The sequence below is a fragment of the Achroia grisella genome, unplaced genomic scaffold (assembly GCF_030625045.1).
Source record: "Achroia grisella isolate CSIRO2021 unplaced genomic scaffold, CSIRO_AGI_Agris_v1 utg4502, whole genome shotgun sequence".
Lineage (NCBI taxonomy): Eukaryota > Metazoa > Arthropoda > Insecta > Lepidoptera > Pyralidae > Achroia > Achroia grisella.
The window spans coordinates 184,720-199,967 of record NW_026712863.1 but is presented as its reverse complement, the minus strand read 5'-3'; the positions used below and the strand labels follow the sequence as shown (position 1 = coordinate 199,967).

Sequence of the window (15,248 nt, the reverse complement as noted above, 5' to 3'; positions counted from 1 at the left end):
CCGGATTGTAAGAGGCACATTGAATCTGAATCTGAAACTCGAACGATCCCGACTGATGAAATCTACGCTCCGCCCTACACCTATACAGATACAAAACCCCGAAAGCTTTCAGCTAGAATTGCAAAACCGTTTCGAAAGCCTTGGTGACTGCGTTGACGTGGACGATTACAACAACAGGCGCGTGGAAACTGTCCGTGCGGCTGGGTATATAGCACTTCAAAACCCGCCGCGCAGAAAGAACCGGAAAAATATCTATCTCTACCCTCAAATTGATGGATGAAAGGCGAAGTATGGTCCTGCAGTCTCCGACTGACGCTTCTCAGTATCGGCAACTTAGCAGGCAGATCTCTAAGTCCTGCAACAGAAGAATCGACTCGTGACTTACGCCACTTTAACACAAATTGTGTAAAGGAGGCTATTGAGAGAAACAAGGGCTCAAAAGTCTTTAACAGGGATCTGGCTGCCGGACAGAGCCAGCTGACGCAACTTAAGACGGATGACGGCAGGATCGTTTCGTCTAAACCCGAACTTTTGAGGGAAATTGAGAAGTTCTATGGACAGTTATACACGACAACACGGGCACCTGTTAACAACACGGCGAAAGACCCTAGAGCCAAATTAACCCGACATATATATATATTTGAAGATATCCCGGACGTCAGCCTGTACGAGATTGGTATGGCTCTTAAACAACTTAAAAACAACAAGGCGCCGGGCGATGATGGAGTTACTGCTGAGCTTCTGAGGGCTGGAGGTAGACCTGTTCTACGAATCCTCCAGAAGCTATTCAACTCCGTCATCCTCGAGGGCAAAACGCCTCAAGCATGGCAAAGGGGTGTGGTGGTTCTGTTCTTCAAGAAGGGAGACAAATCGCTTCTGAAGAATTTCAGACCCGTAACACTGCTGAGGCATGTTTATAAGTTGTTTTCGAGAGTCATCACGAATCGTCTCGCGCGCAGGTTTGACGACTTCCAGCCTTCCGAACAAGCCGGATTCCGAAAAGGCTTCAGTACCATAGACCACATTCATACGCTGCGGCAGGTAATTCAGAAGACCGAAGAATACAACCTGCCACTTTGCTTGGCGTTTGTGGACTATGAAAAAGCCTTTGATTCGATCGAGACGTGAGCTGTGCTACAGTCTCTCCAGCGGTGCCAAATTGACTATCGATATATCGAAGCGTTGAAATGTTTGTATGAAAACGCCACTATGTCAGTTCGCCTCCACGACCAGAATTCGAAGCCTATCCAACTGCAGCGAGGTGTCAGACAAGGCGATGTCATATCGCCAAAGCTGTTTACCGCTGCGTTGGAAGATGTCTTCAAGCTTCTGGACTGGAGCGGGCTGGGCATCAACATTAACGGCGAGTACATCAATCACCTTCGATTTGCCGACGATATCGTGGTCATGGCTGAGACCCTGGAAGACCTTAGCAAAATTCTCGAAGACCTCATTAGAGTCTCACAAGGAGTAGTCTCATAAGGTCTTAAAATGAACATGGACAAGACGAAAATTATGTCAAACGTCCATGTCGTACCTGCTCCCGTAACAATCGGAGATTCTACACTCGAAATTGTCGATCACTACGTATACTTAAGGCAAACTATCCAGCTAGGTAGATCCAATTTCGAGAAAGAGGTCAATCGTCGAATCCAACTCGGATGGGCAGCGTTCGGGAAGCTCCGATATATCTTTTCGTCCAAATTTCCGCAGTGTCTCAAGACGAAGGTTTACGATCAATGTGTGTTGCCAGTGATGACTTACGGAACAGAGACGTGGTCGCTAACTATGGGCCCCATCAACAAGCTCAGAGTCACTCAGAGGACAATGGAGAGGGCTATGCTCGGAGTTTCTCTGCGTGATCGAATCAGAAATGAGGAGATCCGCAGAAGAACCAGAGTGACCGACATAGCCCGAAGAATTGCGACTTTGAAGTGGCAATGGGCAGGGCACATAGCTCGTAGGACAGATGGCCGTTGGGGCAGTAAAGTCCTCGAGTGGCGACCACGGACCGGAAGAATTATAAGCAGCGTGGGAAGGCCTTCAGCAAACATTACCGACGATCTGGTCAAGATCGTTGGAAGGCATTGGATGCGAGCAGCGCAGGACCGATCGTCGTGGAGATCTTTGGGGGAGGCCTATGTCCAGCAGTGGACGTCTTCCGGGCTGCGATGATGATGATGATGATATTTCTTCCTGAGATCTAGATGTAGACAAATTATAATCTCCAAAATATAATATTTAGGTACCTATACTAAATTCCAGGCTAATTCTATTATATAGGAGTATTTACTCCTGTATTATATTATTACAGGAGTATTTAACTTACTTTGAAAGTAGAAACATTTAGTAGATGTTAGTTTGTGCCAAGTTACTCGTAAAATCATATAAAAATCTAAAATTATAATCCTAATTCTAGTTTTTTAATCTTCTATTATGAATTCTTGATAAGCTCTATTATACTTATGAATTAATATTCTATTCATTGTATATCTTGACGTTACAGAACTTCATTAAGCTTTTAATTTAAAGTAAAAATAGGTATTATAGAAAATAACATTATTCACGACTGTTATCACAGTAGTCACTGTTAAATCAGATTAATTTGCTTTGTTATAGATGATTACATATCAACTATAAAAAAGGGACAACTATAATTAAACTGGGGGGTAAGTGGGTGTAAATTTACACTTTTTTTAATTTGATTTTACGTCCTTTTAATACAAACAAGCTAGCAGCCCACATAATGGTAAATGGCAACCGAGGTACAAGCTTCCTTATTCTAAAATTTCACTGCCATCTCTCACCCTTCAATACAGCTTATAGACCAAGCTGCTTGGCGTCTAAAATATGTGCGACAGACGTACTTGTAAAAACGACTTTTTCAAAGTCTACGTAAACCAACGATATGGTCCATGTATAGTAACCAGATACTAGCCTAATAGTGTAGCAGCCATAAGTCCAGACACGATGAGTAAAAGTGCAGAGCGTACATCAGTAGCTCTGGCAGATGCAAATCCAGCAGGCGGGTCGCACTCCGGCATGGACGGCACAAGCGCCGACTCCAGTCGCGCTAGGGCACCGTTACTACGCAACTGCAACAAACTATCACTAACTTTGCTTAACTTTATTTATGAAAACAAAAGAATGTAAGCTTAGTCCGTTAGTTAAAAGGTCAGCTGCGGTTACAAGCCAGCAGCCATACACTCTTATCGGAGGGTGGAAAAGACCCGAGATGATGATGCAACTGTACCAAACTGTCGCGTTTTTAAATGTCTTTCATCACAACGGTCAACAAGCGGCCACTCTAGACGTATGGAATAAGAAAAAGATAATTTCGTCAATACAAAATGGATTTTCACGATTCTTCCCTTTAATCACACAATTAACCACATGGGTCCCATCTATTTTTTTTAATCGAGAGGTTTTTATAAAAATCTTAAATTAATTACCATTCTCTTTGATAGCATAAATGAACATTAAAATAGTATAAAATATCCTATGTACATAGTGTCTATTAATTTAAGAAGTGAACTATTTACGTATGTAATTTGGTTCAAAGCCATGCAGTCATTAATCATGATTCCATAACAAAGTTAGGACTCTTTTGGCACTATATTTTAATAAAAGCAGGATTGGGTTACCTTATTAGTGTGGGTCTAGCGTATGGTGATCGACGTGGCAGAGGGAACGCCAACTGAGCACGCGTCGAATGCACTGGTAACTCTCGTACCGCGCACCGTCCGCGCGCTTGGCTCAAAGACCTGTCATAATACTTAATTCTTTATTTTTATTCTATAGATGTAATGTATGTATAGCATCACAACTGTAATCCCAGATGAGGTAGTCAAAGATGTTATAAACTATTGTCGAACGCAATATCGATTTGTTATTAGTATTTCTGCAACAGAAGAATCGATCGGAAATATTAAAAGACAATAAGATGATTGTCATCGCCCAGATTCGAACTGGCAATCATTGGAGCCAGCCAGTAAATAAGGGATGTGAAAGGCATGCAGTCTATAAAATAAATGTATTGTATACTTCACGTCTCATGCATTAAATATATTTATGCTTAGTCAAGCACAAAGGGTTCTATAATCGCAAGCCAGTTAACCTTAAAGTGGAACGAGCTGCTCTCTGACCGCCAAAAAACGCGTAGTCCTGCTTCGCCGCGCGAGCTAACCCTTCCTCGGCCGATGAAACTAAATTCTCAGCGTCCGAATATCCTCGAATATAGAATGCGTTTAGTTGTGAATCTTTTGTAGACTAGAAACAAAAATATGCTTGATTATTATCGCAATACGAGTATACAAAACCCATGTCACGACCACTATCTACTACCGTAAAACGGTAGGTGCTTACGTGAAGTAATAATAATATTAAGATAAAATATTTCATCGTATTAATAATGTCATCGGATATATAGTTAATATTACCGTCCTATATTTATATATGTATATATTTGTTTATACAATAGTAATAGCACAGATAACATAATATTATAGCGATACGTACGTCTATGCCTATCATCTCAAGTAGTATAATAGAAGTCTTTAGCAGTAATTTCAATTGATACCACAATTATTACCATTAGATACATCTGATCGGCTCCGTTCCTGATGTACCCGATCTTGAAGTTAGGAGAATGGAGTACTGCCGCCACAGTATCGACACTGGCCACTCGCACCGATAACACTGAAGTGATAAACGCGGCATACGCGTTGTATGTCACCACAGCAAACAGCAAGCACACTATTAGCAATATACTCGATGCGGGGTTTGGAGGAGTCCAGTTTCCACCTTCAAATTTATTTGTATACTTATAAAATTGTAATGACAAACATGCTGATAGCCCATCTGATGAAGAGCGGGAACCACTTTGTTAAGCTAATAGTATCACTAATTGGATGCTTGTTTTAATTATATGGCCTGATAATTTAAATAAACCATTAAAAATGAGAATTACTTAAAAAAATCTGGATCCATTCGTTAGTGTGATTCATTTGACATTTGATACTCATTTACCGAGTTAAACTTTGTAAAAGTCATTTTCGTAGGCACCAACCGCTAAGCTTACTTTGTAACCTATGTTTTGAATTGTAAAATAAAGCAGTGGAATTACAAGATAAAAGACATTAGGCATCGCAGGTATATAGGCGGTGGTTACCACTTACCATCAGGTGGCGGCATTTTTTGTATTCCAAAAACATAAAAAAAAACAAATCAAAACATTAATAATAAATCTACTGTCTGCAACGAAAACAAAATATTTTTATGCTTTTATTGATACATTTATTAATTATGCTTTTTATTACCTGCCTACTACATAGTTTCTTGCAGATGGCTTATCATTTATTTTAATAGTCTAAAAAATTAAATCATGTGTATTAAAAATAATATTTAAAATAAATATAAATACAACTCCTGTATTTCTAATATTCTCTTCATTTTTAGACATTGAAATTTCGTTTACGAAATACCACTGTGAAATTAATATTACTTACAATATGTATTTCCCCTTATTTGGCATCGTTCCTGTACATACTGAGAATAATATTAAAAACACTCTTTTCTATCACATTTCGACCCATCAATTCCCCATCAGTATTTCTCATTCACGTTACATGCTTCATCGAACGGGTAATTTTTTCTTATTGAAGTAACGTGGTGAGTTGCCGCAAAATAAAAAAATAGTTAATTTTTATAAGTAAAATACAGAATATATCATCCGACATACGGTTTGGACTTGTTTTCCGTGGACATTATTAGGGATTTTGAAACTAAATTAATACAAGCATTATAAGTCCTCACATCTTTACTAATAGAATAAAGTTTATGAGTGTGTATGTTCAGATTAATCTCCAGTAGTACTTATTCGATTTAGAATTTTTTTATAGTGTTCGATAGCTCATTAAGACTATGACCGCGCAAGACTATGCAGGCTATGTGACATCACACTACGACTAGGAGCTGAGCTGTAATGAAACATGTTGCAAAGACGTGGAAAATATGAGGAAGATTTTTTATTTTTAAATTGTCCAACTTTACGTCGTAATTGGGCAGCTCTTAATGAGAGGAGAACAATTATAAGATAAGAGTAAAAATTTAGGGTCCAATATCACTATACCCCCAAAATAAACATTACTTAAATTTCTAGTTTGTTTAAAGTTATTTGACACTAAGCACTACTTTACTACGATTACTTACTTACTTTACTACCTACCTTGTTGACAAAGAATTCCTGTAGACCAAATCAAAGCCTCAGTGTAACCCATAGGGCGCTCTCTATTGCGAACAGATGGTGCAACTTTACTAATCAACACAACAGCTAAAGAAGCTACCAAGGCCACTGCCACAACACAAACCACAAGCCGGGCACTAAACGGAGCGAGAAATATATCTCTAACAGTGGATGTCTCCTGTTGCCGTATATAAATATTGCACCTGTAAACATATATAGTTGAAAAAATTTGCAACAAAGGTACTCGTAAATGAAGCTTCTGGCTTTGACTCTCATTTATCACCGTCATCATGAACCAAACTCACCAGCATTGCCACTAAGAAAAGATTTTGCATAATAAGAGAATGACAATCATTAATAATCTGACTTTTTTGCTGCAAGAGCATTTACGATAATAGTACATATCTAATGTAAAAGATTACTAAAATTAAACCGTAAATATTTATAACAGTTATATATCTTAACTGTTATTATAGTATAAGTATTATTATACCAACCTAAAATCAAAATAAAATAGTCTACTGAACCATATTACAAACAAACAATGTGGAAATATTTAAATTATTTTTAATTTTATATTAAAGTAGCGATCTGCCTAGCCTAGCCTGTAATGATACATTTAAAAAAAAATATGCTTTTCAGAAACTACAATTTGGATATATTTTTATACATATATAAACCTAGCACTTGAATAACCTTATCAATTAACATAGTATTTAAATTCGTTACTTAGTTTAAAACAACATTATTTTATATGTAAAGATTATTCTTATAACCGCCAGGTTTTTAAAAATAATTTACAGTTTCCACCTTACGTCTTGGGAAAATTTGTTTAGTTTCATGAGTGGGTACTATCACTTTTATTTTGATATATGTAGGTACCCTTTTTGACTAACTATATATAGGCCGCAAAAGAAAAGGCCTTTCAGAGAGCTTAAGGAAGATGAAAAAATAATACAAACTATGATAAAAGTACTTTCTGTTCAAAGTAAATACCTACGTGTGATGTTAATAGCAAGGTGGACACGTACTTATCTGTGCCGAACGCGTGGAGGAAGCAGAGCGAGGCGAATTTTAAAATTATGTGAAATTTCTATCACCAATGAGCATTGATGCGAATGTATTGCATACCGTGGTCCTCTTTTTTTTTTTGGTGTTGACAAATAATGTGTCAACTGCCCATTGGATAATACGGAACTATACCTATAGAATATTACCGTGTAATACGATCGCAGTGTCAACTGTCCAGGTTTCTTATTATTATAGCTTTATATTCTGAATTAATGCAGAGCAGTTAAGTAAGATTTTAGATAATTGACAACCTATTATGTATAGACAATACCTACAACCATTCTGATTTTTACTTTATAAAATGCATATCCGTACTGTATTGGCTGCCTGTTGGTAGGTATACGTAAAATAATTGTTTACATAAGCTGAGAACTGACTTTAATGCCAGTTTGAGCGGAATTTTATTATGAATATGATCAATAAATTACGATAAGGTTCTTTGTCAGTAGACCCACATAAATTTGGCGAGATGCCAATTAATATATTACTAGATCACTACATTTTATAGAACAAAGTTCACCGCCTTGTCTGCCTATGTCATGTACTTTGGCAATAATCTTAGATACTATACTGTAAATATTTCTTTAAGGTTTTAAATAAGGTCTTTAAATAAGACAATGATAGCTCAACAAGTCGGAATAAGTTAAACTACCTGATTGGGTTGCCTATTACTCATATTGAAATCCATGAATTATAATAATCCAACTAATAAATATTTGAACACAAATCAAAATAGAAATCCGATACAATTTACAAGAGACAATATTGACTTGAATATTTAAACTTGACACTGAGCCCAAATCCATGTAATTCCATTTTTAAAAAAGAAAATACAAAACTTACATTGTCTCCGCTATAGGAAATATGAAATCCATATCCTGGTGTCTTGGCGCATCAGCAGTGACGGGCTCCAGGGCGATATCGACGGAGTGGTCCAGAAGAGCACCCAGAAGTCCAGTCCATGTGCCTTCATAAGTACGGAGCCCGAGCTTACTGTAGTACCGACTCCGCGACCTGTTTCCCATAAAAAACACATATATTACATAGCATACGAGTTTTGAGTAATATTCTGTTAACAAATTTGATTGTGGATGAAGGTTAAACAGTTGATAAAGACAAAAAATATCAAATAGTTATAGTGAAATGAAATTCCTAATATATGTGTCCTAAATAACTATGTTCAATAGGATTTATTTTAGTCTTTTCTAGAATAGAATAAAATTATGATGATGAATGTCCGTTAGTTATTTTATTTCTTGATCTTGAAATATGTAATTAATAACCTTATATTTCTAAACCAATGTCATTAGATCGTAATTAATTTCCAGGATAGGCTGGCTGAATGTTAATAATTATAAATTTAACTAGGAACTAATTATTATGTAATAACGAAATTTTTATAATTGTTAAAAATTAATCTCAATTAAAATTATAAACGCGGAAGTTTGTGAGTGTGGATGGATATGATATGATTGTTACTCCTTCAAACACACGTAACTGAATGGATTTTAGTGAAACTTTATAATAATCTAGATTATACTTCAGAACATTACATAGGCTATAAATTTCACGACGATGAAACAGTGCGCACAGCTAGTAACATATATTTCTACAACTTACGTAGAATTGAGACGATACGTAAGGAAATGTAGTACATCGTCTAGTAAAGCTGGCGCTGATGGTTCATCATCTTCCAAGGAAGACGACCCGTCTCCGGTCGAGTTACACCTGCCCACCTTCAACTCCTCGCCGAGAAAATTACGAGCTTCCACTGGGTAAGGAACTTCAACTGCGGACATGGACTGCTCTCTGTTCCAACAACCTATACAAGAATTATAGTCTTCTAAACATTTCTGATGCATTTTTATTATACTACAATGGTGAGGATGAATTTCGCGTTAATGAGGAAGGAAGAAGGGTGTGTTAGTCACCCATATTAAATTACAAAGAATTTAGCCCGGTATATTCTTATATATTTTTAATTTATTATAAATTAGTAGATATTTATTTTTTCCATGGGTGTCGTTAGAATATTATTCACTGCCAATGACACAAAAAGATGTCAAAAATACCGAAAATATTACATAATCATGTACACATGCTAAATTGTCTCTTTTTTTTAGTTCAGTAAATTATATTGATTACCGGCTCGACGAAGAAAATCTGTTTAAGCAATTCTTTTATTGGCATGTTCTCGTAAAAACCTAATAAGCTACAGTGATTACATTTCCCCCAGGCAGTCGGAACGCGTACTTTTTTGTGGTTAGAAAATTGTGAGAGAAATAAAAAGTATTTTTATAATTAATTGCAATATCGAGGAAAATCCCAATAATCTGAAGGAGCTGATATTCCACCCACCCACTGAAAACAGGTGGTTCTCAATTAGACGTCATTTTTTGTTATACGATACGCATTGTGCTACATGATATGTTCGAACGAAACTAAAAGGGTGTCGATTATTTTTTTGCAATCGATAGGGTTTGTTCCAAGGTTGGACTACAGTCTCTCACAAATTGGATATCCGTTTAATTTGTAGCGTATCCGGTCTATACTTGTTAATGTTTTTTTCTGCATTTCAAACTACGCTCTATTGGAAAACGGAGAGTATTGAAATAAACTTGTCCTGGTTTATTAGGATTACTATAGTGTCTAATAGTATTTATACTTTGTTTTCACAAAAATCCGATACCGACTATGACATTATGACTGTAACTAATCTCATACAATATGTGTGTATGAGATTTATTTCATTATCTATCGCTGCAATTTATTTTATATTTATATGAACAATTGAAAACAAATTATATCATTAATTGACGTAAGTTATAAGATATTCCAATTAATAGATAGTACAACATATAAATTATATAAAATACACAAACCTAAAAAATGAGCATAAAGTGTCGAATTAATTTTGACTTTGAAATACTGAACGACGTACAAACGCATCTCGTTTTTCTCATAACGATTGCCTACGCTCCAACACTTCTTCGATTGTAGCCATAACGAAAATCTGCTTATATTCGTCATCTCAAATCTTCTAGAATAATTATAGTTAGCACAACCGGACTGCAATAGAGGCACTAATCTACCTGACTTCTTGATAACTTGGTTCCTGGTAAGGTTTTTAAATCTATCCGATGTGCGATAGTAATTTCTTTCATATTCCGTTTTAATACATTCAAAACGATTACGTGAGCCAGATCGACATTTGTAATAATCGTGTTCATTGTGAGAAATTCTCAGGTTCCTGTTAACATATTTATCTTCATTGATTTTATAGAAGAAATTAGCATCACATAACCCTAGAGAGTCAACGTTCTTCCGGTAACGGTCAGATGGGTATGCCGCTATGATATTCTGATCGAATCGAATCGATGTTGCATTCAGTATCTCATTGACATATTTAAGATCCCGTTCCGATCTTGTAGCAATCAACCAATCGTAAGCAGCCGTATTCATTTCTTTTTCATGTAACTGTAACAAAATGTATGAGGTAAACATGACAGAATTCAGTGCACAAATAAAATACAGAACATTCTTATCACTATTAAATTATATCCTGATCCTCCGTGACAGCACTAAGGACATAAGTTATAACATATTATTCGTACGTTATGACAAAACAAATTTGTTTTGTAATATATCGAGGTTCATAAATCAGCGTGTCGGGCGCCTACCACCGTTACCCGCAATCGCTGGTCATTGTTATAAGTTGTCATTTTTCCCAGCATATTTTCTAAGCTAATGAAACCGTGAAAACAATTGCAATAAAACATTTTTTTTAAATAAATCAGTGGTATGATTCTATACCTTGCCAAGGACTGGAAATAATCTTGTCCACCACTAATTCTGGTCAGACAGTAAGAACATAATTACCTTAGTCATCAGGATTAACATGAGGTCTTGAACAACGCTAAATATACTATACCGACCAAATACATTACGTATTTATACTATGTTTATTTGTACATGTTTATTTGCTTAGTAACAATTATTTCTATATTCCAGATGGGTTAGCTGCTCTTCAAAAATTATTCAATTTTTGTTCAACAATAATTTTTGTATATGAGCATAAAATACTCTCTATAATGTTGACAACTAATACTAATAATAATATTCCGTAATATTATATTATATTATAAGATTTTAGTTATTTTATAATTAAATAATCAAAGACATCTTTCTACATCTACTTACATATTAATTAATTATATACAATACAATAATCTAACCAGATGGATATGCGAAACTTTAAAGTTTTCTTTTTAATTATCCTATAGAATTCAGAAAAGTGTCATCAAAATCTCAAATTTTGACAAAGTTTATTTTCATCAGGAATTCGATTGAACATTATCATTAAATGAGAATAGAGGTGAATTTGGAGTCTCTTTATTTCTGATGTCGGTAAAATTACGAGGGCAACTACGCAAAACTAGAATTAGTTTTAAATTTGTCATCATTGTCTAACGTTGATTGAACATTGATTGATGTCACCACAGTAGTAACTCCTGTTTTACTGGCACTTCCTTATCAGGATTCATAACTAGAAATTACTTTTATGCGTATCATGTTTCAGTTACAGTTTCCATATTTTCTTCTGTCGTTCTTACCCTTTACATCTATTTACATTAATTCTCAATTAATAACCAAAGATAAAAGAAATACCTTTTTAATTAGTGTATTGAGACCGCTCGTATCATTTAGCCGCAGCCGAGGCATAAGAATAACTATACCAATACGCGCTTGAATCCTCACAGTTCCCATTGCATTGACCACAGAAGCGACCCCGTTTACGGCCAAACATTTCATTAGTCGGACAATTGCCCATACACAACCTTAAACAAAAATATCATGTATATTTTTTACCGTTATCTTGTTATCCATCTAAACGAAATGAAATCGACTAGTTGCATAATGCATTCTAGAATATATAGTTGGTTTAAATCTCTTTTTTGTGTGAGTAGAATGGCAAACGAGCTTACAGCCGACTTAATGGCAAATAGTAACCGTCCCCTATACATGAATAGCACCATGCGTTGCCACTTCTCATGTTTCATGTCTACGAATCCCCTATCATATTACCAAAGATACATATTTATTATCAACGGTATGTGGGTAGAATAAAAATTTCCACCCATAGCTGTTTTAAATAGTGTATTAAGTATTTTTTCCACAAAAAAAGAATCTGTTATCGGAACAAACTTTTATCAATTGCAAAAAGACTCATCAAAAGCGCTACTGCAATATGACGTAACATATTCCTTAACTTTGACAAAAAGGTACCTCAGTATTGGTACTGTATATGTTATGTCAATATTATCATTATTTTGACATAGATATCATTTCAAATGATGATTCATTAATTGATATGACCTTCTTTCTGCATGTATAACAGAGCAAAACTAATGCAACTTATGAGTAATTATAAAATCCGATAATACGTTCGGTGAAATATCTTCACTTAATGTGATTATTTGTAATAATTTATCCATAAAGTAGGTATGTACGTGACGAAGGATAGTTTAGTAAAAAGGCAGAAATCGCCGAAGGCACGTAGATTTGCAGTGAATCGAGAGACACGATCCGGTACAGTTTTACATTATTTTCACATTTTAACATTGTCTACTCTTTTTTTTATTTCTAGTTCTGTGGTGTTTATATATTTTTATATACATTATATTCTACACCAAAGGGAGAAATTCAGTTTTCTGGTAGTCTATGACCTTCAAGTAAGTAATTAACTTTATGATATTCAACAATTCCTTTATATTTGTATTTACTAACATATATTGCACATTATTGTATCTACCTCGCATAGGTATACTTTAAGTACTGTCAATAAATAAGATAATTTAATAAAGTTGTAATCGGTATTAAAAAAACTCACAAAAGCATTTCGCACACGATATGTCCGTAGGGACAACAAATGTACAAGATTAAGTAAGCTCGAATTCGAAGCTTCGAATTTATATAACTGAATAACTTATATTATTTATTTATTCCTCTAAAGATATTTGGATTTGGACTCTTACACCCGGACAGATATTTCTTTCGCACGAGGAAAACTCGGCTGTCACTCTATTGAACAACGATTGTATTTAATTATACGAATTTGACCTTAATTGTACAAATAAATCAAGCTTATATTTTAATACTAATTGAACAGCAGCAGTAACAGTAAAAAGACATGTCTCTGTCACTGTTTCCTATAAGTCTAAGATAGTGTTAGGGGAAGAAATCGCAAAAGCAGGCCTGGCCATAATGATAAGAACAGGCTCTTATGAATAGTCTGTATCCTGCAGTTGTTAGTAATAGATTGTTATGGCGGTTATTATTGTGGTAGTCGGTCAGTATAAGTTTTTTTTCTACAATTAAGACGACACACTTTTACAATATAGTTTTTGTCACACCACGATCGATGTTAGGTATGTAAATGAACGTCTGATGCCATCCTCGCCAAATAGCATGATCCACTACATATGGGAGCGGGGCCAGTGCATCATAAGGGCAGATAGCTCGTATTCCAACGCTAGCAAACAGAACGATGAATAATGGTATAATCTTCATGATCTGAAAATTAACAAATGGCGAGTCCAGGGTAACTGTTATAATAGCTATCTAATTTAAATTAATTCCAAAAAAAAATTATTCCTAACAAAATCTGCATGGAACTAAGACGAGAATAAGCCTGAGGAATTGCAAAACAAAAAAGATTCAAATCGGCATATATAATTATGTAAGATAGCAATAACGTAGCATTAAAAATGAATATTTCTTAAATTACTCAGCATATTATTTATGTATTATGAAGAAAATATGGCACTCATTATCTTTAAACCCGAAAATTAAACTTCTATCACTTATTCATGTCCATATATAATTTAAAAACTAAAGAGGCATCTAAGCCTCTAATTATTTTAATTGTACGAAAAAAAAACCTTATCATTATAAACGTATTTTCTTCTGAATATTTCATTCTAAATGCCTGTTAATGGATATTATTTTTGAAATCGATATTAAAATAATACTATTTATTTTAATATCTATTCTGCTTATTATATTCTAATTACTACAACATCAATCAATTTTTAATAGATTATACAGACATACCTTCAGTAGGAAATAGGTAATAAATCTAAACAAAATCGTAGGTAATAAGTGCTTATGAAACCGTATGCACGTACATACAACTTATGAAAGACTACGTCATCCCTGTCCGGAAAGATACATTGTTACAATCATTAATTACCTCAGACTGAAAGCATTGTACCAATCAAAATATGACATGTCAACCTATTGAGAATACCTACGTGTATTTCGAGAACCCTACTTCAATTAATAGTAACAAATGGAATGGATACTGTTGTTAAATGGAGAGGTACAACCAGCATATTTATTCACACTTACATAATTGGGAAATTATGTCTGTATGTATTTATTATTGCTCTATACATAGTCTTAAGATATATTCCTATTGTTTCCTTTAAATAAACTTTTGTTTAGCACCGAAACTTTTGGTACAAAAGACAGTGTATTGTTATGGTTAATACGCTAGATTATGTAGATACAGTGATTACGGTACTACACCTTCATATGTATTATTCTTGCAATTTTTATCTAATTTATTTTCGCTTATAAAATGTTTATTAAAATTAAAATATAATCAATACATAATCAAGCGTTTTAATCTCTTATACCTAACGTTTGTAAACAAAAACGATTCCTATAATCTAATTACAACGTCCACCTCATAGATACAAAATCTATACATATAATTGGATGGCGGATTCCTGGGATTAATATAGGTATGTTTGTGTATTACTATAACGTTATAAATTACATTGGCCATTGTACATTTCATACTGAAACACGCACGGACGGCCTTCAGAAAAATTACACAAAATTTCACTGTATCTTCATAAACATGCCG

At 34.8% G+C, this 15,248-nt stretch overlaps 1 protein-coding gene across 1 annotated transcript; it reads right to left on the bottom strand.

Annotated features, from left to right (window-relative positions):
• Positions 1-2,918: 2,918 nt before the first annotated feature.
• Positions 2,919-13,885, bottom strand: LOC131845070 (uncharacterized). Its single transcript, XM_059194084.1, has 10 exons — positions 13,729-13,885; positions 11,984-12,153; positions 10,198-10,792; positions 8,936-9,137; positions 8,159-8,329; positions 6,227-6,447; positions 4,592-4,803; positions 4,118-4,269; positions 3,645-3,764; positions 2,919-3,105 (listed from the first exon to the last, which is right to left on the bottom strand). Exons 1-10 carry the CDS (start codon positions 13,883-13,885, stop codon positions 2,934-2,936), a joined length of 2,172 nt encoding a protein of 723 aa, XP_059050067.1. The 3' UTR covers positions 2,919-2,933.
• Between the last annotated feature and the right edge of the window lie 1,363 nt (positions 13,886-15,248).